This window comes from Balaenoptera ricei, chromosome 3 (assembly GCF_028023285.1).
Source record: "Balaenoptera ricei isolate mBalRic1 chromosome 3, mBalRic1.hap2, whole genome shotgun sequence".
Lineage (NCBI taxonomy): Eukaryota > Metazoa > Chordata > Mammalia > Artiodactyla > Balaenopteridae > Balaenoptera > Balaenoptera ricei.
In genome coordinates this window covers 22,194,486-22,219,418 of record NC_082641.1, presented here as the reverse complement: position 1 = coordinate 22,219,418, position 24,933 = coordinate 22,194,486, and the positions used below count along the sequence as shown (strand labels likewise).

Here is a 24,933-nt window from a genome sequence, read left to right as displayed (position 1 = left end):
CAATGTCCTCAAATCCAGGCACTGATTAATACCAGCTGAAAATTCAAGTGAGGGCCTCTCTAGAGATATCTGGATTCTCTCTGTTTCAGCTCTCTCATCATCAGTACTCTCTTTCATAATATCAGGCTTCTTTGACCTCCAGAGACTCCCAGCTCTGTCTCCTCATCTAGGGAGACAGGCTGACTCAATCTGCATTTCCTTTCTCTGCGTGTGACCTAGCAACTCTCTACAGGCATTAAACTGGGGAAATCATAGGATTATCTTACTTATTTCCCTTCTCTCAGGGATTATTATCCTTCATTACCTAATGCCCAATGTATTGGGGCATTTTTTTCATATACTGTATGTATTTCTCTATTTTGGATGAAAGTAAAAATCAATGCTTAAATTTTTTTAAGTGTTTGAGATTTTCTGTAAAGATACTAACTCACAGAATTGAAGGGAAGGCTGAAAGAACAAGTAAAGGGACATGGGCTCTGGGGTCTTAAGAACTATAACTATTCCACAATCCTATCTGAATGAAGTTACTAGAGTGAATGCTTATTTACAGATTTTTTGTTGTTGTTGTTCTAGTACTGAATTCTAGAGATCAGCTTAACTTCAGTGGTAGATATGAATGTATACTTCATCTTCATAACTGTGTGTGTGAGAGAGAGTATTAATGCACAGAGAAGTTAAGTGAAAGTAAGGGAAGGGAAGAGAAGAGCAGAGGAGGAAAAAGAAATAAAAAGGAAGAAAAGAAAAAAATAAAGATCTGGGGATAAATGGAGATATGATCCCATACTATATGCTCACACAAAAATCTTAAAACAATAGAAGAGAATTAATTCTCAAAAAAAATCTGGATACCTTTTTCAAAGAAAGAAATTGTTAAAATAAGGTCCTCCCCAAATCAACAAATATTTATCACATCCTAACTTATTTAAATGTGTGGTTGGAGGTATAGATGGGAAATAAAACAGTCATGTTTAGACACAGTTAAAGTAAGATAAAATTGCATGTAGTACACATACTGATTTAATTTCTAATTACAAGTAAATAATATGTTAAGATTTTTTAAATAGATAATATTAATTTTACTATTAACTTCTATATTCTGCTATCCAAAAAAGATTGATGTCTATTTATTTCCAGATATTTTTCTATGAAATTGTGTTTTAGATTTACCAAAACTGAATATTTTTTCTTTGATTCTCTTTTTCGTGTGTGTGTGTGTGTGTGTGTGTGTGTGTATATATATATATAAAATTCTTAATCCTGGTAGTGTATTTGGTTGTACTGAACACTTTTTCCTATGGTTTGTTCTTGAAGAGATCAGGGAAAACTCATTGACTTCTCACAGTACTTTTATTGCTTCAAGGAAACAATTAAATTATAATTTCAATTCAATGGTATTCTAAAATGCACATAAGTAATCTCATTTTTTACCCCCTCCCTTTTCTTTTTTTTTTTTTCTGTTCTACTGCCTTCTTAACTGCTGTACTCTAGGAAAAAGACAGAGTTCACTATCCTTAAAAATGTAGACAAGTTTATGCCAAAGACAAACTAAAGAGAAAAGTTTGGGAAAGAAAAGGAAAAGTGAAACAACTTCCTTCATTTATGCTTTCCCAGCTATATACAAGTGATATATAACACATATAAGTTTAAAGTATACAATGTCTTAATTTAATACACTTATATATTACAAAGTAATCATCACCACAGTATTAGCTAACACCTCCACCACATCACATAATTACCATTTCTTTTTTATGGTGAGAATATTAAAGATCTACTCTCTTAGCAAATTTCAAGTATATACTAATTTTGTTAAGTGTAATCATGCTGTTGTGCATTATATCCCCAGAACTTATTCATCTAACTAGAAGATTGTACCCTTTGACCAACATCCCCCCATTTCCTCCACCTCCCAGCTCCTGGTAACCACTATTCTACTCTGTGTTTCTGAGTTCAGCTTTTTTAGATTCCACATGTAAGTGATATCATATAGTATTTGTCTTTCTCTGACTTATCTCATTTATCCTAATGCCCTCAGTGCCATCCTTGCTGTCACAAATGGCAGAATTTCCTTCTTTCTCATTGTATATATAAACCACATCTTCCTTATCCATTTTTCCATTGATGGACACTTAGGTTATCCATATCTTAGATATTGTGAATAATGCTGCAATGAACATGGGAGTGCAGATATCTCTTCAAGATCCTGTTTTCATTTTCTTTGGATATATAATGAGAAGTGGGATTGCTGGATCATATGATAGATCTCTTTTTAATTTTTGAGGAAACTCCCTACAGTTTTCCACAGCAGCTGTAGTAATCTACATTCCCATGAGCAGTGCACAAGCATTCCCTTTCCTCCATATTCTTGCCAGCACTTATTGTCTCTTGTTTTTATGTTGTTGTTGGTTTGTTTATTTGGTGTTTTTTAGTAATAGCTATTCTAACAGGTTGAGGTGATATCTCATTGTGCTTTTGATTTGCATTTCCCTGATGGTTAGTAATGTTGAGCACCTTTTCATGTACCTGTTGGTTATTTGTGTATCTTCTTTGGAAAAATGTCTATTCAGTTTCTTTGCCTCTTAAGCAGTTGTCTTTGTCTTTCTGGCAACTTTTCTACAAAGAATGTTTCATTCTTGCTTTTGAGTGTCAGAATTAGGGGATCAAAATTTACTTCTTTCTACTTTGAATGTCAGGAATACCAGATAAGTTTCTTCAAATACCTGTTTCCATAATTCTCTAATTGTTTCACTCAAAAGATAATATAGGCTGACTTACATTTTAATATGTTTAAATTTTATGGTTTGTATTTTATCACAAATTTTATTCAATTATGTTTAAAAAAAGAAAGAAGACTAAGGAAGCTCTTTGCAAGCTGTCAATCTCAGTCCTTAATATTTTTTGGTTATATCTTTTGGAAGTTTTTATATTTGTTTATTTAATCAGTATTTTAAATTCATATTTATTGAATGATTTGATATTCATAACTTTATAAATTATTGAGCAAAGATTAATAATTCACTATACTCATATGAATTATTTAAATTATATTAAAATACTTCTGTTATATATAACATGAAAGATATTTTCCTTTCAATTACAAATAAGAGTTATCTGCTTAGATTTATCTACTGTTTAACAATTACTTATTGATATTCTCAAAATTTTCATTTATATGCAAATACATGTATAATACATACATGTATATAAGCATATGTATCTAAACTTATAAATAAATGAAATATTCTATTATACCTTGTAATTTTTAATCTTGCCTCACCTAACAATCACATTTCAGCATCATAGATATCTAATATATTGTCTTATGTACAAAATAATGTTCCATTTAGAGTATATTAGATAAATAAATCTCCCATTCTGAGAAACAATTAATTTGTCTCTACCTTTTTACCAAAAAAAATTCCGTTTTGAAAATTCCCTGTAAATTTGAGTATTTCTATAGGATAAACTCATAAAAATAGAATTACTAGATCAAAGTCTATATACATTTAAATTTAATAAGGTGCTCAGTAATGTGGTTCACTTGATTTGCACTAGATTTAAGAATGTCTGATTCTCAGAAACTTTGTGTGTTTTCCAGATTGCAATGATAAACCAAATATTTTATGCTATCAGTCTTTCAAACATGGCCTATGAAATGAAACAAAATCTATGACAGAATGTTAAGTAGGATTCTTCCTCTTTTGATGTTTCAACTGAGGACACAGAGTTGAAAAAAGTGATGTCTTATAATCCCCCCCACCTTCGCCCAGTTTTAATATAAGTAACTAAACTGTTCATGAAGAATCTCCAAAGTGATTTTACCACCCTTAAGTCATTTTCAAACTTGATATAAAAGAGGTGAGAAATCAATAAACAAGATATTTGCTTTATTAGAGTTGTCAGGATCCTCCTGATACTATGGTCCTATGAGGAGGGTGGAGTTTGCATCCCACAACTCTAAGCGCAGTGAAGATGATGTCTCTTGACCACTGATACATGACCAGGTGATCACTGTGACCACCTGACCACATGAACACAGGACCACACTGCCACATCCTCCAATGACTGTGGGGGACATTATCTCTGAAACCTTAGAAACTTTACCTTAGAAAACCTTAGAAGGTAAGGTTTACCTAAGAAAGCCTTAGAAACTTTTCTGAAACCTTACAACTGACAAGTTCCAAAGGAGAGTGGCTGACTGGAGCTGACACAGAAGAGCAAGAGAGAGAGAGAACTGGATTAGGATTTGTCCTTTCATGCTTTTCAGCACAAGGATGCTTGAGTTTTCCCAATGACCAATCTTTGGAAATCCACTGGATTGAGTACATTTTAAATGTACCAAGTCATAATGGCTTGCCTGAAAGTGCAAGATTAATGCTCAGAGAAAGTCTCTGTGATATAAGCTGCTAGAAACAGGGGTAAAGGCATATTGATAATAGGAATTGCCATCTACACAAGACATATCCTGACTTGAGCACTGCCAGTGATTGACCCCAAAGATTTGAATCAATCAATGAGCACCAAAACTCCACAGGTGACAAAACCAGCCTCAGACTCCCTGAAGTCAGATCTGAAGTAAATAAGCTGTGCACAATTTTTTTTCTCTTTTCTTTTGAAATACTTTTTTTCCTGGCCCCAACACAAGTAGAGCCATAAAAGTAATTATTGAGATCAGGAGAGTGGGGAATTTCAAAGAGAAAAGAAGCCAGCTATAACATCTACCTTCTCCACTATAGACTTCTCATTCACAGCGAGAATTATCAGATTTTGGAACCAGTAATAGATGATATTTTTTAAAAATACAACTAATTTACCTGTATAGCAATTTTGTCTAATTTTAATGTATACTCTCAAATGTAATTAATGTATTAACTAGGGAATATAGATTTTGCTGTTATATTATAAAAAATTGACAAGCATTTACAACAATATGGTTAGGTCTGTTCCTATTGTGGTGAACAGTGAAAATCATGTGGTCCCACCTGCTATTTTCCCTTCCCTGGTAGGTCACATCCAATGATGGATTCTTGTGAGGTGTAAAAGCCTGGACATTTCAGCTCAACTATGTATAACTTTGAAAGACCATTCTCAATCCAGGGTTCCTTCAAGTGATCAGTTGAGATTGTTGCCATGCCTGTATTGCAGCTGAACTATTCCCTTGGCCCATTTTCACTTCCTCCCCTTCCTTGCACAGATGTTGATGCTAAGAGTACTGAAAACATCATGTCAGCTAAATTTTCTCCAAGAGTTTGCCATCAGAAGCACCCAACCAGTAATATGTGTAATAATTTGTTTAATACTAAACAAATCTCTAATATGAGAAAAAATAATATTCCCATTTTAAGATAGGGAAATATAGAAATGCATATATTTTCAAACATATAAGTAAACATATATAGTGAGTATATAGTAAATATCTAAAGTGAATTCTTCCAAAGGATTTAGAGACTCTTATTTTAAGAAATTTTTAAAAGAACTTTAGTGATCAGACCTATGAAGAAAAACAGCACATTTTCATAATTTTTGATCAAATCTATAGGATGCTTGTGGAATAAGCAACATTGTTTTGTCAGATAATAATACTTTTTATTTTCTTATCTAATTATTTCTGAAAAACAAAACATCTGTTTGTCATGTCCAAACATCAAGAAGTATTGACATTTGTTTTTTTTTTTTTTTTACTTTAGACTTATCTGCCTTTTGATTTTGTGTGTCTCCATAGGACCAAAGTCTTACTTCCCAACTTTCAAATATTTTCCCTAGTTCATAACTTACTCCACCTTCTTAAATGCTATCTACTAAATTTAAATCTTTATATTATTCAAGATTAGTTATTCTAAACTAGAAGTACCATAAAATCCAGAAACCCCGGTGATTTAACACAACAAAAGATTATTTGTTGATCTGCCAAAGTCTGCTGCAGTCTGCTGACTCTTCAGAGACCCATGGATCCAGTCCATTTGCAGTGTATGGCATGATCATGTCAAGATGTGGCTTCTAACACACATAAGCATGGAAAGAGAAAGAAAAATATAACTCAGCCCAGGAGTCATGCATATCATTCCTGTTTGAAGCTCTTTAGGAAGAACTAGATTCTACCTAAGTACAAGAGGTCTGGGAAGCGTAGGCTCCTGTGCTTCCTGAAAGGAGAGGCACACAGGTGTTGATGATGATGGTGATGTTTACAATCCTAAACCCAGACTAACCTTATGACTAAATTGGCTATCTACCGTGACTCCCAATAGAGAGTCCAGCAGTCACGTTCCAGCCAATATAAGAATAGAATATGAATACATCATTCCAAATTCTCCAACTCTTACTAAAGAAAATACCATTTTTGTAACTATGGATCCAGAACACTCACTATTATGGCCTACATTTTTCTTATCCATTGGCATCCTAGGTATGTTTTGTGGGATCCTAGAATTGTTAGCTCAGGTTCAAATAGTTGTAAAGAATTAGCTTTTGTTAAAGTGTCATTGCCATTGAGTATATTTTATGAAACATCTCTCCATGTTGATTATCTTTTAATAATCTTTGTAAAATTCCACAATGTCATAGAACCAAATAGAATCCTGAATATAGTGAGTTCTCAGTAGCTATTTGCTTAAGAATTAAATATAACATTGTGTTTTGAAATTATAGTTAAAATTGCAGAACATATGTTCCCTTTTTCCAGAGGCTGGTTAGTTTTTCAATGCTTTTATAATTGCAATTGTGCATCTCAACATTTAGAAGTAGTTACCATTTGGAAAACTAAAATCTTTGATTATGCAATTTACAGGATTGAAATGTTGAATTCAATTTAATGGTATAAACATATATCAAATATATCCAAAGTCAAGGCATCAAGATTATAGGAATAAAGAAATCCAATTAAAACATATACTGTCAATTTTACCTGTCTTCTTAAAAACATATTTCTTACTAAAGCTGCAACATTACAGAGGAAACAATCTATGTTTACATGCTAATATTAAATTATACATTTTGTACACCAAAATATTGAAACATTGAAAGAACACTCCATTAAGAATCAAACAGTTGCTTTTTTCTTTGATCTAAGCTCTATTTAGCCAATGTTCAACAGTTGAATATCTAGAATAAATATATTAAGGATTTATAAGGTCACTTCCTGTTCTAAACAGGTCAATTGTGTAATTTCAACACACCTCATGGCTAGCTTTACTATAAGAGTCATAGACAAACTTTTCTTATGGGTCAGAAGATGCCTTGGGCACATATGCTACATACCAGCAATTCTATTATTGACTTAGCCATAGATCATCTTGATTTGGCATGAAAACTAACCACTTCATCTTTTCTGTTCTGGTTCCTTCAGTTGAGGATCAAAAAAAAAATGTTTCTATTTAATTGTCTTATAGAGAGGATATTTATGTCATGCTGTTAGCTCTAATCACCTATAGAAAAAACTTGGCCAACAATACATGGCTTTCTGTTTCCCAGCTGTGTTTTCCAACTTTTCCTTCTGTAAAGGTATACTTGGGGTATAGTGTGCAAGTAGTAGAAAACTTATGATGAAAAGAACTGATGTTCATATGATGAAGGTTAAGCAATTCTCTGACAAAGATATACCTGGACAAAATGAAGAAAGAAGATAGCCAGCGATGGATAATGATGTTATTGAAGCAAGTGGCCAGGAAAACAAAAAGAAGCCAGAGGCTGGATTGAGGTCCAAAGAAGGGTCTGATGATAAATAGTAAATAAGACCTCAAAGTTTAAGTGCTCTACAGCTACCCTCTAGTCCCCAGGAAGATTAAAGAAAAACTAAGCTTATATGGATTGGTTTCGATTCAAAGTCACATATTATAGGATGCTATTGCTGTTACATTTGTGGGCCCCAAAAGTACATACTTTATACATATTTTATTTGAGTAAGAAATCAACAAGACCACTCAAAAATGGTAATAAGCACTTCCTCAAAGACTCCAACATTTATATTTGCCCTTGTATATTGATACTGGTGTTCTATTAGTAAGGAAAGTCAGCTCAAGCCTTGGAGCTTATTAAACTTTTGAAGCATGTTTTGCATCACTTTAGGCTCTGTTACCCCGGTGAGATCTAACTGGATGTACAGATAGCTATAAGGCAGTGGTTACAACCTGGCCAGGTATATGTACTGCAGCATCGCTATGGAAATGCACTCCCACTGGGAAACAAAAATATTATAAAGAAGACAACGAGTGAAAAATCCAGGGAAACGTCAAATGAAGTGGTTTTTCTGGCAGCAAAGGAAGAAGCAGCACAGGGTATGCCAATGAGATGAGACAGGGCATTCGCTACAATTTGGTATATGGTAGAGCAAAGAAAGAAAAGATCTAAATTCCAATTCCAGGTGCCCGAATACCAAGTTCTTGTGTCTCATAGTGTCTGGCTATAAATTACTACTGTAGCAGTAATTGAAAAATTCAATGACTCAGTTTTCCCTTCCTAGTCTTTATTGATACACATTGATATAAAGAAAATCCAAAGAGTAAGTCCTGCTCAAATAATAGCTCTTTAATTAGGCTTTAATATGTGTGAACAGTCTGCAAAAGGCATGAAGAAAACAAAATGATATGCAATGCATAAAAGATTGCGGGGAATGGGGGGGGACACCAAATGTACAGTGGTAGACATTTTGTCTAGATTCATTATTGTAGTATATAATATAATAACTTTTATTTTGAATAAAATACATAAAAATTCTAGAATTTTGGAGCAAAGAATATTTTGAGAACAGAGAGGAAAAATATTGCAAAGAACATAATATAAGCTTTTACCCAGCTCATTACTATCTCACCCATCTATACATGCACTTTATCATGTGCTCCCTCAATATCTCTCTCTCCACACGCACACACACACCCACACACACACACATACACACAGGCACACACAAATGATTTTTGAACAATTTGAAAAGCTGAATACATTGTGGCCCTCTAACCATAAAACATAAGTGTTTTCTAACAATGGGGAAATTTACACTATAGTTATCAACCTCAGTACATTTACAAGTAATATTTTACCTAATTTACTTTTCATCATACAATTTTGTCATTTGAACCAACAATATTCTTTACAGTATTTTTTTCTTCGATTGTTGGCCTCAGTCTAAAATTTTGTATTGCAGAATGTACTATAATATTGATAGAGACAAATGGAGGTTTGAAACTCAATGTGAAGTGCTCAAATGCTTGGATGTAGGAAGAGCTTGCTCTTGCTATGGCAAAAAGTTTTCCAATAGCGTAGGTGTTTGTGTTAGGACATTCAGGTATGTATGGATCTTAGCAGCGTGAGGGACAGAAATCAACGAAGTGGAATGTGATTAAATTCAACTCTGTTATATTTTTCCCCTAATATTTATCAAGGATAACAGGAAAATAAACAAGAAAAATGAAGTAACATGATATCTATCTCTTGGATTTCTCCCAATGCTATACTTGTTTTCTCAACAAACGTGTTGATGACTCCTTGTATAAAATACTTGCATATTAATTAATCCATTCATTTATTTAGCAAGTATTCAATGACTGTTTACTATACGTTGGGCTTTTTATTGACAGTCTGGGAATATACAGATGAACTCACAGGAAATCTCCCTGCTGAGTAGAGTAAAAGATGAGATCAGAGAAGGCAGAAACCATACAGGGTATCGTAAGTTGTGATTAGGAGTTTGGAATGTATTATAAATATAATAATAAGTTATTAAAGGTTTGGGGCAGTATATTGACTTATATTCTGGAAGTATAAATCTGCATACTATTTTGAAAATAGATTTTAGTGTTTTTGGTAAATTGACTGTAATGTAACTCCAATTGTCCACACTCTCCCAACCCCTGTATCACATCTATAATCCTTGCAATGTGTCTTTGAAGCAATCTTTGCAATCCTTGCAATGTGTCTTTGAAGCAACTCTCATCATTTCTGTTTCTCCATCTTTTAAATCTGTCTTGGACTTGCCACTTTGAGCCAATAGAATGTGACAGGAGTGCAGTGTTTCAGATCTGAGCCTAAGTCTCACAAGGCATTGAACACTTCTGTTCTCTCACTTGGATCATCATGAAAAGATGCCCAGGCTAGGCTGCTGCATGAAAAGATGCCTGAAACAGAGCCAGTAGTCTAAGCAGAAGTTATCCTGCATCAGCCAACGACTAATGACTGACAAACATGTGAGTGTGCCTAAGCCAAGCCCAGAACTTCCCCGCCAAGCCCAGAACTCTCTGCTAACCCCAGTCTAGATCATCAGAAGCATCTAGCTCTTCTGTAGACTTATGAGCAATCAAAAACCATTCTTTCTTTAAGCCACCAGGTTTTAGGGCAGACTGTTTCTCATTAATAGCTCAGTGTTTCAGGGAAACGGGGTTACCAAGGAGGATAGTTAGAAAACTATTATGAGAGTGGACGTCAGTGAGGATTTTGGCATGAATTAAGGCTCTAATATTAGAAATGGAGAAAAGAACATATTTGGTATATATTTTGAAGATGAATTCAAGAGAACTTCTAGATGGTTTGAATGTGGACGGTGTCAAAGATTACTAAATGTCACCAAAGACTCCATTTCTATTTTTTTCTTCAGGGAATAAGCTAAGGTGTGATATTTTTATAATTGTGAAACTAGCTTACATTGTTTTCCTGATTATCAGTTTTTAATATTTTGATTTGAAAAATATACTTTGAAATAAGTAGTTAATAAAACCTCAGATCAATGTTTTATAAAGGAAAGACACATTTTCTACTCATTAATATAATTATTGTCCTAACATTTGTGCTAATTTGAATTATCCAATGGAAATAATTCTGGAACAATACTGTTTATTCTAATAAAGCTCTACTTGGGAAAAAATTTATGTCATTCTTTATTTTACTTTAAATTTGGCATAAAAATCATTTTTCTCTCAATTTATATTAATTCTCAAAATAAAGTATTGGGAAATGTTTAAATGTATATCTAAATAAAGATTTTTTTATAGTTTCAGCGTGCAATGCTACAATATTAGAGGCATATTGCAAGCAGTAAGCTACTCATTTTCAGCTGCTTTTAAATGTCAGGACTCTTACTTTTTAAGGCTTTTTTTTGTATTAAGAAAGCACAATTACCATTTCATTTTTTTCTTAGTGATGAGCACAACAGGGGAAATTATTCTGTGTGTAATTTTTTTCCTTTTGTTGTTGAAACTCTACAAAATGTCATTCATTTAACACAAAAACTTTCACAAAGTAGAAAATAAAACATGAATAAAATTTTGCAAAATGTCTTTCCAATGCTTTGAAGAATATCACAATTGTCTTTAAAGAGTTAGAGAAAAGTTAAAGTGTTTCAATGAGCTATTTAATTATAAATTAATCATAACACTGATATAACATTTTATTTTAATGTCTGTGATGGTAAATTTTATGTGTTAACTGGGGTGTGGAGTGTGGGGTGCCCAGGTATTGGGTTAAACATTATTCTGTGTTTGTGAGGGTATTTCTGGATGAGAATAACATTTACTGAGTAAATCAGATTGTCCTCCCCAAAGTAGGTGAGTCTCATCCAATCCATCCAAGGCCTAAGTAGAACAAAAACAGGAATAAGAGAGAATTTACTCTCTCTGCCTGTCTTTGAGCTGGACATTGGTCTTCTCTTGCCTTCAGACTAGAATTTATACCACCTTCTCTCCTGCTTTTAAGCCTCTGCACTCAAACTAAAACTATATCATTTTGTTCCTAGCTTGAGGTAAGGGGAAACATGAAGTGCCAGAAATTCACTCATTCATTCAGCAAAATAGACTGAACGTCTGTTAGATGATAGAAAATGTTATATATACTATGGAACACAACATTTAAAAAAATCTTCCTTCTTGAAGTTTATGTTTTATTGGAGAAAGAGATTTAAAAATAATTAGTAAAATCTGGTATGTTATATGGTGGTACATTCAGTAGGTAAATAAAAAGCAGAAGAATATATGTTACTTTGGGGAATGTGGCATTTGAATAAAAACTTGAAAGAAGTGCATAAATGAGCAATGTACAATATTGAGGAAGGATTCCCTCAGGCCAAAAGAGAACAGAAATATAGCCCTTGAGGGAAGCACATCTATGCAGTGCCTAAGGAACAACTATTAAGTAATGTATTGTGTATTACAGATGATTTTAAGGATTTTGTTTTTTACTATGAATGAGATGGGAATAGAGTGGAGGATTTTGAGCAGTGTTTAGCATGATCTGACCTCTATTTTAACAATATCTTCTAGCTGTTGGGTTAGCAACAGATAAAAGGGAACACATGTAAAAGCAGGGAGACTGTCTATTGTAATCATCCAATAGAATGATGATGATGGCTTGCACTAAACTGTCAGTCAGTGGATGTATAAGAACTAGTTGGGTTTTGGATATTTTGAAAGTAGAGACAAGAGGCTTTGCTGGTTGTCATATATAATGGTGCACAAATCCTCGATTCCGAGTTTCTATAATCTGTGTAACGGGGGAAGGTGAACTTGCCATTTACTGTGATCAGAAAGACTGCAGGAAGGGCAGGTTTTCTGTATAATACAAAAATTTTTGGACATAATTTTGAGATGACTAAGAAGCTAATAGGAGACATAGAGAAGGCAATTAGATATATCATTTGGGAGCTAATGGGAGACTGCTGAATGGAACTCTGGAATATATATTTGGAATTTTTCTGTGAACACATGGTACACAAAGGCTATACATTGGATGAGACTAAAAAGGCATTAGTTGCAGATAGAAAAGGTAAGTTTTCTAATTACTGAATTTGGGACCTTCCAACATTAAGACACAATTAATCAAGGAGGAAACTTTAAAGGAAGAACCAATAATATAGGAGAAAAAAAATTTAAGGTATCCTGTCCTGAAATCTAAGTTAATATATATATACATATGGAAAAAAAGAAAAATGGGCAAATACAAGAGGGACTGAGAAATGACTAATATGTTTTGCAACAAGTAGGGCATTAGCATGCTTGCTGAGGGAATATTGAGAGAGTAAGAGTCTATTTGGAATGGGTTCAAAGTGTATGGGATGAGGAAAAGTTTAGTATAGACGATGCTTTTTTTTCAAGATACTTAACTCTAAATAGAAGATAAAAATTGTGCAATAGTTGGAGGAGAAAGTGGCATCAACATAGAGTTTAATGAAACTACAGCTTTTTAAGAAGAAATGGGACTGATTCAACAGATACGGATAGAATTGACAGTGCAGTTGTAGTGTGGGTAGTGGGTAGGTTTTATTTACCAAGAGGAAGAATTTACCTTTGCCTGGAACATAGTCAATTCTTCCTAAGTTAAAGGAGTATGGTAAACTTTAAAGTAACTTGAAAAATGAGAGAAAAAAATGCACTTGGGAAATATGCTAAGTTTACCAGGCATCCTTCATGATCCCTTTCAGGTATTAGGTGCTCCTGGAATCTACCATGATTTCTAGTCTCCTATTTATCCAATTATCTCCCAGGAATGAGGAGTGATAGTAGGGATTGCTGACGTAGATACAGCCATGTTTTTTTGTTTTTTGCTTTTAGAGTAGGATTTAGTAGGAAGACTAAACATAGTTTGTACTGGGTTCTTTTCATTCTATGGGTTCCACACAGCCCGAGGGGTATGGGAATTGAAGGTGTTTCCCATAGGAAGAAGACCCAGTCAAGTTCTTTTCCCCATTCGTTGCATGTATTGTTTCAAAGCACAGAAGCTAACTGACACAGGGACTGGAGACTCTACCTGAAGAATACTTGAGGAAGAGTCCTAGACAAGATCAACATGTAGGAATTTCATCAAAAAGTATTTCTTAGTTCATTTTTATTACTTATTATCAGTAGTCAAATAATATATTAACATGTTAGCCTTTTAAAAGGATACAAAGGAAGTCTGACTGTTTGCTTTTGGGGCCTAGTCTGGCGTTCGGTCCAGAAAAAGAAAAGGTGATGATGTGGTTTAGCTTAAATTAATATTGGCATTTTGATGCAAACCATCATAATAATAAAGGTAATTAGCTTCCCAGTCATTCTATACTTCTCATACATGGTATTTGGAAACTTTCTGGATATGGTGGCTGGGAGTAGAAAGAATTCCCATCATCATAGGCTTCCTGGAGAAACACTATCTCAATATCACCACTTAACCGTGTTTTGACAGAAAACAAAGAAAATTTCAGTATCATGTGTGGTCAAATTTTATATAAATTTTATTTGTCCCAGGCTCTTTTGTTAATTAATGATTTGATGATTTTCAATTAGCCTCTTTTGCCCAGAACTCAAGTTAAATTACAGATTTAAGAATTTTTTGAAGTAGCATTAATCATTTTATTTCCCCCTAATGACACCATATTCTTAGTTGACAAATTCAGTGATTCTAATCAAGAATAGGTTACTTAGGTAACAATGAACTATATTGCTACTTAAGCCAATTTTTAATTCTTGCTTCTTATTTTTGATGAAATGCCTTTTCTTCTTTTTTTTTTTTTTAATTATTTATTTATTTATTTATGGCTGTGTTGGGTCTTCGTTTCTGTGCGAGGGCTTTCTCCAGTTGCGGCAAGTGGGGGCCACTCTTCATCGCGGTGCGCGGGCCTCTCACTATCGCGGCCTGTTTTGTTGCGGAGCACAGGCTCCAGACGCGCAGGCTCAGTAATTGTGGCTCACGGGCCCAGTTGCTCCGCGGCATGTGGGATCTTCCCAGACCAGGGCTGGAACCCGTGTCCCCTGCATTGGCAGGCAGATTCTCAACCACTGCGCCACCGGGGAAGCCCCGCCTTTTCTTCTTTATCTTCATTTCTCAACTTTATTTCTTCTTGCTTATTTGGGTTAGATAAACTCTATTATCCTTATGAATATTCAATTATAAATTTTATAAATCTACAAAATTTTTTGCTAGTGATTTCTTAGGAAAATTAATTAACACCTGCAACGTGCATATAGAGTGAATATAGAATTCACACTTTTGAAGGAAAATAGGAAAAAAAAAGAGCAATAGTGGTTTGATACTATGCTACCATTTGTTTTTTTTTTTTTTTTTTTTTTTTTTTTTTTATATAGCTACTTTTTATTTATTTATTTTATTTTATTTTTGGCTGTGTTGGGTCTTCGGTTCATGCGAGGGCTTTCTCTAGTTGAGGCAAGTGGGGGCCACTCTTCATCGCGGTGCAGGGACCGCTCTTCATCGCGATGCGCGGGCCTTTCACTATCGCGGCCCCTCCCGTCGCGGGGCACAGGCTCCAGACGCGCAGGCTCAGTAGTTGTGGCTCACGGGCCCAGCTGCTCCGTGGCATGTGGGATCTTCCCAGACCAGGGCTCGAACCCGTGTCCCCTGCATTAGCAGGCAGATTCTCAACCACTGCGCCACCAGGGAAGCCCCTACCATTTGTTTTATTTTCCTGTGGAGAATTCATATAGGAGTGCAAGGACAACAAATGGTCAGGTTCAAATAAAATTTTAACCCTTGAGATAAAATCAATCAAGAGGCACAAGAAAACAACAAAGATCTTCTCAACAGAAGGTCTCCTGTTGCTCTTGTTGTAGATGGTAATACTATGTGGTCCAAAGGTCCTATGAATTAATTACTTCCCTGACACATTGTTGGGAACCAATTGCCAGCCTTCTTCCTTACAGAAAGCCTTTGAGGTTTGGAAAAATAGAAAGCATATTGCATTTTATCTTCATTTTTAAACTCTCAGGCATCTCTAAAACAAAATGTGTTTTAAACTTCCATTATTTTACCTGGTATGCTATGAAATAAAAGATTTTTTGGTGGCATTATTTTTCTCCCAATTAAAGAACTTGAATATACTTCCTCTTAATCTCTGTCTTATTGTTAAATCCACAATCATGTTTCTATATTTCTAAAATGAAACCTCGGTTTCAGTCCTGATTCAAACATCACTACTTCTGTTCAAAGAATCACCAAAGTGTCACAGTTTCACTCCCAAATTACTATCTTAACCATCATATCATATTGACTTCTATGGTCAAAACTATTTCTATATTTTATTTATTCAATTTTGTACTATTTTATTATGGGTATTATAATTGATCTTTGATTCATATTACCAACTCAGACTGGTGCATTTTCAATCGTTCTGAATGATTTTGAGATCACATTAATCACCTATTTGAAAATCTCAAGAACTCACCCATACAGTGTCCAAATTCCAATATATTGTCACAAAAATAAATACAATGATCTAACGGAAATCCAACATAGGCACTGTTTTGTTTCAAATGACTTTTGAATAAGTGAGAACTAAGGGTGCAAATGATCTCTAATATACTTGAGATAACTAGAGTAACGAAATCAGAAAGGATATAACTAGATCATATGGAATAGCTTCCTTAGAAATAAAACCACTACACATTTTAGCTACCCTGGGATAATGAGGAATGTTCCTATCTCATCCTCCTCCTGGTCGAGCACAAATTAATTGACCCATGCCTTAGTGAGCTTCTCAGTTTCTGCAATGTTATGTGGTAAGAACAACACAATCCAAAGGGAGGAGCTTTCAAGTCAGTCGTCTCCTGTTTTCCACAGCTGGATTTAAGACTTCAGTTCAAGAATGCTCATGTGACAGTAGGGAGGGAACCTGGAAATCTTGGAAGCATCTAAGAATATGATTAAATAGTATGAGTCTCTTACCCAGAATTAGCTATGGTGGTTCCTTTAATCTATGTGTCTTCAAGTTACTACTGTTGAGATTCCACTGTTCATTAGTGTAATATTAGAAATCATTAGTGTAACAGATTTAAAGACCAGAGAGAAAGCTAGAGGCAAAGCTTGGAGTTGAGTTCTCTCTACACAAAACATTGCTTATGTTTTCTTCAACTATGCCTTGCATGTTCTCAACTATGTCTCTTCCCTTAGTCTATTATCACTCAATTGCCTTTCATTTCCTTTCCAAACATGCCTATTAAATTTCTATTACCAGCAGCAAATCATATCACCTACTATTAGCAGATGCTTGAAGTACATAATTTAATCTATTGTTATATCAATATAACAGATCAGATATTATTTCATTTTTAATTAACCAAAAATTGATATTTTCCACAAATTATTCAAGATAGTGTAGCAATTATCAAGTAAGTTGTAAGATGTATTAGTATGGAACTTGGAAAATAGATCCAACTTCAGTAGAGTTGTGAAGTCCTTACCATATCCATTGTAATTAATGTCATGAAAGAGTATGGAATTATTCAAGGAGAAGAAAGTACTAGAGAAGAGCTGACAGCTTGGAAATTGATCCTTGTATAATTTAGACATTTTGATGTCAGCAAAAAGGTAAGACTGCAAAAGACTACTGTATTATTGATCAAAACATAGAGTGGAGATGGCATAGTTGGGTATCAAGGAAGCCATAAAAATATAAACGTTTGATAATGCTAAGCAATTTCAAATGATCTGAAGATGTCAAGCACTATAAAGACTTAAATCTATTAATTAAATTTAGTGACATGAAAATTGTAGGTACATCAAATTCAATTTATCCAAAAATGAACTAATATATTCTTCAATCTTACGTAAAAAAATAAGTGTAGATGTTTTAAAGTAAAACAAGCAAATCCAAAAAGAGAAGATAAGTTGTTTTAAAAGTACAATAGTTAATTCCAAAATTTTACTTCCCTGCACAAAAATCGAAAGCCATTATGTATGTTGGATTAAACATGGGAATAACTGTGTTTGGGTGGAGTTAAAGTAAAAGGAATTAATATAATATGCTATAGTTATTGCTTTCATAAGGGGTATAGATATAAAATTCATAATTTTGAGACATAAAAAACTAGAGAATATTAGTATCTTGGAAATTTATGCACTGTTAGTCTAAAAAAAAAAAACTTGAATCTTCTAAAATTGAACGTTCCTATTGCTCCAGGAAAATGGAGACCTATTGATTTAAATCCCTCCATGTGACCTCTAAAATTAAAAAGAAAAAGTGTAAGATCAACAAGGCATAGAAATATAATCAAACATTATCCAAACTTTCATCATTACATGGGGACAGGGAATACCCTGACTTTCAAATTACTAATAAGCATAAAAATACATACCAAATTCCAACACAAACACCATTGAAACTTGAGCCATTTCTGTAAGTCTGTGGATATTGAGAGTAGGGGAAGATAATCTTTAAAAGTCAGTGAAAAAGAAGATAGCGAAGCAGAAGACTTAGACAAAACCGGCAAAATGACTTTGAGAAAAATGTTCAACTTTAAGTGCAACAATTTTGAGCACAAGTCAGGTACTTTATAGTTCACTGCCCCCAGCAAAGAAGGTGTTGGAAAAGGAGTAAGACCAGAGGTAGCAGCATTGGGAAACAATTACTTCTGGAGGAAAAGAAGATGGAGAACTGGAGTTACCATGACACTGAGTGGAAGGAAGTGACTAGTGAAAATGTAGCGTTCTGCAAATTGAAAGAGATCTTCGGGACATATCAACTCTTCCCTTTTCCCCATGGATATCACCCATAAAGACTGTATCCATTAAAAACAAACAAACAAACAAAAACTGCACCTCACTATGCTGACTGTTAAATTAATTAAACAGAGGCCATTAGGCTGAAGTGGCTCCAATGCTGAGGTGGCCTATGTAAGCAAAGCAAAATCGAAGCCTGTAAATGCCTCAAGGTTATGATACTGAAACCCAAGGACAACAAATCACAAAGAGCAACTGGGCTTTAAGCTAAATACAATCAATAATTTCCTTCTTTGCTTCTGCCTTTCTTTATGCAAGTGTCTTCCTGAGCTACTGTCAGGTGGAGTGGTCCTAATCACTTCCAGTTTGGTGCTGCCCAATTCAAACTGATTTTCTCTCAAAAACTCTTAAATTTTTTTAATATGCCTCAGTTTATATTTTAACATGACAGAAAAAAAAAAAAACAATCTTTAACTAGAAACACATCTAAGAAATTCCTTAGAATAGGAAAAATCAGATCCACTTTGAAAAATAGAAAATTTGAAATTAAAATATTTCAGTTTCTAGAAATTTTCCAATTTGAAATTTTGTGCAATAATCCAATAATCCAAGATAAAGTCAATATCAACAAATAAGTATTTGGAAATTTTATTAAAAAACACATCTAAAAAGTAAAATAAAACCTAAGAATAGAAATGAACCAAACCTGACAGATACCACAATATCACCTACATGTGGAATCTAAAATACAACACAAATGAACATATCTATGAAACAGAAAGAGACTTACAGACATAGAGAACAGACTTGTGGTTGCCAAGGGGGAGGGGTGGGGGTGGGAAGTACTGGGAGTTTGGGATTAGCAGATGCAAGCTATTATATATACAATGGATAGACAACAAGGTCCTACTGTATAGCACAAGGAATTATATTTGATATCTTGTGGTAAACCATAATGAAAAAGAATATGAAAAAGAATATATATGTATAATTGAGTCTCTTTGCTGTGCAGCAGAAATTAACACAACATTGTAAATCAACTGTACTTCAATACAATTTTTTTTAATTTAAAATAAATGGACCAAACCCAAGAAAAAAATGCAGTGAAACTTAACTGAACTTAAGAAAGAACTTAGAAAGAACTGAACTTAGAAAAAAAATAAGCCATATCAGAAATGAAGACTAAGCTACAAGTTTAAATTAAAATACACTTAAATTTAATGTTTAATTTATAATAAAATTTAAATAAATTTTAATGAACAAATATTAAATTAAAAATATTAGTTTTAATTTAAAATGATAATTTTAAAAGGGCCATTGAAAAATGGCATGATCAAAACCAAGAGAATAAAAATGAGATAATAAAAAATATCAAAGGAAAATGTTTCACATAAAAGGCAGGCAAAGAAGAACCAATCTCTATATGTATGTGTATGAATGGGGGTCTTAGAGAATAAAAACAAAATAATAGAACCAAATTAATATTAAAATTATAATACACAAAACCAAAATCATTATAGTGAAAGTATTCAATGTGTGCTTGGGAAAAATGACTGAGACCAATTAATTTACAAAAGTTATTAGGTTTTAAAGCCAATGGATGGGAAACAAGCCTCAGGTCACCCAGGAAAAAGACCCACTTGGTAATAAGGATATGAAAAAAGGATAGTATCTACATCTGGCTTCTCTAGAGCAACATGTAACATAAAACAAGTGTCGAGACTTTTTTTAATGGATGGAAAAAATTGATTTTATATTCAGTCAAAGTATCCTTCAATTAACAAGACAGAGCTGTTAATATGCACAAATTCTGACTGCGCAGGAAAAACTGTTCTCACAAACCCTTTCCATGAATCTCTTAAGTAAAGAATGAACTTCATTCAACCAAGAAATGATTGAAGAAACCGGCAAAAGGACTGCCGGTGAGGGATCACGGAGGAAGAGCAGTGTTCGGACAAGGTGGAAAGGATAATGGAGAAACAAAGGAGAGAATTAAATAATGTCGTTCATGGTTGTGTAGGTAATAGGTAGGAAGCAAATCATATCATCTAAACTTGACAAGCTAGATACTTAAAGAATAGTTAAAGAAGATTAAGAACATTATAAAAATACAAACAAAAGGTAAAATAAATACTCTAATCATTCTAAATACCACAAGCATTACAAAATAAAGATGCATACAATGAGAAAGAAGTATAGTAAATATAACATATAAACACAGTAATTCTAAAAATAAAATAATATGACAGTGTCGCTGGGTAATATACCAAGCATATCAGAAATCTGAGTGGGTTTTACTCACTAATAAAAAAGAAAACTTCATATTGAATCATAAAGTAATACTCAGCTCTATTCTCTGAAAAGAGACATTTAGAACCAAATGATTAATAGAAGTTGAAAATAAAAGGATGGCCAAGTACACACACACACACACACATAGGGAAAAGGAAATATTAATAATAAAAATATTAATAAAGTAAGGGTTGTAATATGAATATAAAAAGTAGAATTCTTATCAAAAACATTAACAAGAAACATTTTTTAGTGCTAAAAGGCAAAAAATATTAATATCTGTTATTCTAATAACATAGTAAACACCTACATAAACGGTAATCTATAGAAATTATGTAGCGATATATTTCAAAAAAGCACTGAAAATAGAACACACTCAAGTTAAAAATAGGACGTATCAACAAAGAATAAGTATGATTTTAAAAGATTTAACAACATAATCAGTAGGGTAGACCTATAAACATATTTATAATCCATAATACACTCTTAAAAGACTTGCGAGTAAAGTTGAACAAATGGAAAGACATTCCGTGCTCTTGGATAGCATGTCTCAACCTCATCAACATGTCAGTTGCCTTTAAATAAATTTATAAAAGTAATGTGATTGCAATAAAACTAACAACCTACTTATTCTGGTGATAAAGAATGTAATACTAAATTTCATGTTGAGAAATAAACCTACAAGGAATTGGTAGGAAAACAGAACTGAAAGTGTAACCAGTCCTATGAGATATTTCAGCATACTACAATTTAACTACTTTTTTTAAAAACCTGCAGTATTGACACGTAAATAGATAGACTGATGGTATAAGATAAAAGATCCAGAAATAAGTTAAGAACTTAAGAAATTAGTACTTGTGAAAGATGGTATCTTAAATCACTAACAAAAACATCAACTTTTAACTAAATTGCCTTGGGACAACTGGAGAGTGATGTGAAGAAAACAAATAGAGACATTCCTCAAACAATACAAAATAATGAACTTTAAATTGATCATAAATATAAATGTAAAATGTAATCAAATAAGCACTAGAGGAAAACAAGGGTAGATTCCTCTATAACGTTGGTGTAGAGGAAGGTTTTCTAATTATGACTGAAAATCCAGATGCAGTAATAGAAAAGATTAATAAATCTGACTAAAATATATGTGGAAGAACGTAGTTACCAAATATATCATCAGATATAAAAAAGTGTCTAATAAATGATGCTTAAAAATGAAGGATATAAAGACCAAAAGCATGAGAGAAAAATAGATGAAAGATATGAACACATATTTCACAAAAAAGATACAAAATGGCTCTTAAATATAGAAAAATAAATTCAAATCCAGTTTTAATAAAATAAATGCATATGTAAGTATACACCGAGATATAATTTCTTAATTATCAGATTGCCAAAATCTTTAATATTCTACATTTTCTTTTCCTGTTAGTCAGTTTATTTTGCAACATAATTCCTATAGCTTTAAGAGCATGCCTCCTTCAGAGGTGTATTTTGCTGTTCTATCATTCAGAGTTTTTGTATGTTTAAAATGCATGTCTTTCCATGGTATACAACATTGTAATTTACAGAATTTTCCACAAACTTTTCTATAGAAAAATCTGATTAGAAAATTTCCATAACATGGTGAGGCTAGATTTTCATGTTTCAGTGTCTTTTCCCACAGATGGCCTGTTCAGGTCCAGGATCAATTGAAAACTTCTTCCAGGCAGAGGTACAAATTTGTCATAGATGCTGCCACCCCAATGTCTTACCTCTGCTGGGCCTCTGCACTGGAAAACAGTTTTACAGCTTGATTTACCCGTACATGGCAAATGGTTCTTTACAGGACAGACTCCAGGGTCAGGGTGGCTCGGACCCCCTCCCCTGGCCCCAGCGTGTCATCATCTGCTCAGGGCTGCTTCATGCCGTGGAGCATCTGCATGGCCTGGAGATCATCCATGGCAACGTCAAGAGCTCCAATGTTTTGCTAGACCAAAACTTCACCCCCAAGCTGGCTCATTCGATGGCTCACTGGTGTCCTGTCAACAAAAAGTCAAAATACACTGCGATGAAGACCTGCCTTTTCCAGGCCTCCGCTGCATATCTTCCAGAAGATTTCATCAGGGTGGGACAGCTGACAAAGCGAGTGGACATATTCGGCTGTGGAATAGTGTTAGCTGAGGTCCTCACTGGCATCCCTGCGATGGACAAGGACCGGAGCCCAGTTTACTTGAAGGATTTACTCCTCAGTGAAATTCCCAGCAGCACCACATGGCTCTGCTCCAGGAAGACAGGTGTGGAGAAAGTGATGGCCAAGGAGATCTGCCAGAAGTACCTGGAGAAAAGAGCAGGGAGGCTGCCGGAGGCCTGCGCCGAGGCCTTGGCCACGGCCGCCTGCCTCTGCCTGCGGAGGCGCAGCGCCAGCCTGGCGGAGGTGTGTGGCTCTGTGGCTGCTGTGGAAGAGCAGCTGAGAGGCCAGGAGACGTCGCTCCCTTGGAGTGGTCTTTCCGAGCACACAGGCTCTTCCTCCAATACTCCGGAAGAAACGGACGACGTGGACAATTCCAGCTTCGAAGCGTCCTGCTCCATGAGGGAGGCACCCTGGGCCGGGGCTGCCGCCTCGCGTCCCCCCCCAGCGGATGGAGAAAGCGAGCTGCCGGCTGGTGGGGCAGTGGAAGCTGACTCCTCCTCTGAGGCCCGCGCCAGTCCAGAACCTCCTCAGGATGCTACAGAGACTTCGTGGAAAATTGAGATCAATGAGGCCAAAAAGAAACTGATGGAGAATATCCAGCTCTACAAAGAAGAGAAACTGGATAGCATTGAGCTTTTTGGCCCCTGATGACTTGACCACAGCTGAGGACCCTCGTCCTCCATTGGAAAAATGAACGTCAATTCGAGAAAAAGATCTAAGGAAGAATCAAGATCTCCCAGGAAACACCAAACATCAGCTTCCCTTGGGTGGCGGCAGAGACACTTCCATTTTACCAGAGTGAGTTAGGGGAGACGGGACCTCAGCTTTCAGAGACACAAAAATCCATGAAGTCCTCTTCCTTTCTGAGATTTGTCAATCAGAGCTCTGGGTTATCAGGAGACTGAAGGGGAAACCCTGATACAAGAGCCCAGGATGTGGGCGATTTTGTGGTTCCGGGGAGCGTGTGACGATAACCACCCCAACAGATGCCATTGCCTGGCTCTCACCCTCGACAGCCGACTGAGCATTCTGAGCGCTGATGGCACTTTCCAAAGCTAACATCTCTGGGTAACATTTGTCACCAACTGCCTGCAAACTTCCATGACCTTTACATGAAAGACTTTCAACTTGTGTCCCATTTCGGTTCTTCACTCCCTCCTCAAGGTCTCAAGTTTTACGAATGCCAGACACCTGGCAGAAGGCTCTGGAGATTTTCTGCTTTCTCTTTCAGAAATCTTGCAACCCACAGATATTTATTTAATGCCCACTCTGCACCTTTATCCTCCCATCCCACTAACGCTAATATTTTAAATGGAGTTTTTATTTAGAGAATATGTATTATTTATGGCTGGATGAAGAGCCAGGAGAACTAGGTTCATGTTTGATTCTGCTGCTAGTTTAATTTCTGGAACCTCAGTTTCCTTGTAAGTAACATGCAATCATCCTCCCTCCCTGGGCTGTTGGGGAGGAACGGGTGAGACATGGCTACAGAAGTACTTTGAAAATGCACTTGTCCTGTTTTATTAAATAAATTTTTAAAAAGAAAAAAAAAAAAAAAAAAAAAAAAAAGAAAATTTCCATAAAATACATACTACAAAAAAGCTTTCCTAATGCATTAAATTGTCAACATGAAAGCTGTGTATACTCTTAATGAAACTATTGTGAAACAGACATTCGCATGGATTACTGGAAGGAGGGGAAAAAAACCCAGTCTCTAGAGAGATTACTTTAGTACATCTAAAAATTTTTACATTTTACCTTTATCCTTTCACACAGCAATTCTAATTCAAGGAATTTACCTTAGAAATACACGTCTAATATTATGAAAATACTTATACAGAAAGCCATGCTTTGAAAATAATTAGAAAATATTGGGAACCTGGAAAACATTCTAGATTTTGTGTAAGAAAGATTTTGTGTCAACCTATTTTTTTCTGCAAAAAGAATAAGCCAGATACAAATGAAATCAGTGATTAACATGGGTTGAGTGGCATGTGATAAAAGGGATAAGAAAAAATAATCCCAAATAGAAAGCAAACTGGGCAAAAGAATCAAAGTGTATTTCA

General features: G+C 34.7%; 1 protein-coding gene across 1 annotated transcript; it reads left to right on the top strand.

The window, feature by feature from the left end:
* Positions 1-22,339: 22,339 nt before the first annotated feature.
* LOC132363548 (interleukin-1 receptor-associated kinase-like 2) lies at positions 22,340-24,414 on the top strand. Its single transcript, XM_059919230.1, has one exon. The coding sequence runs from the start codon at positions 22,361-22,363 to the stop codon at positions 23,513-23,515; it is 1,155 nt and encodes a 384-aa protein (XP_059775213.1). The 5' UTR covers positions 22,340-22,360; the 3' UTR covers positions 23,516-24,414.
* The last annotated feature ends 519 nt before the right edge of the window (positions 24,415-24,933 follow it).

Coding starts and splice junctions, on each gene's coding strand:
- LOC132363548 (XM_059919230.1), top strand. CDS start 22,361: ATGGCCTGTTCAGGTCCAGGATCAATTGAAAACTTCTTCCAGGCAGAG.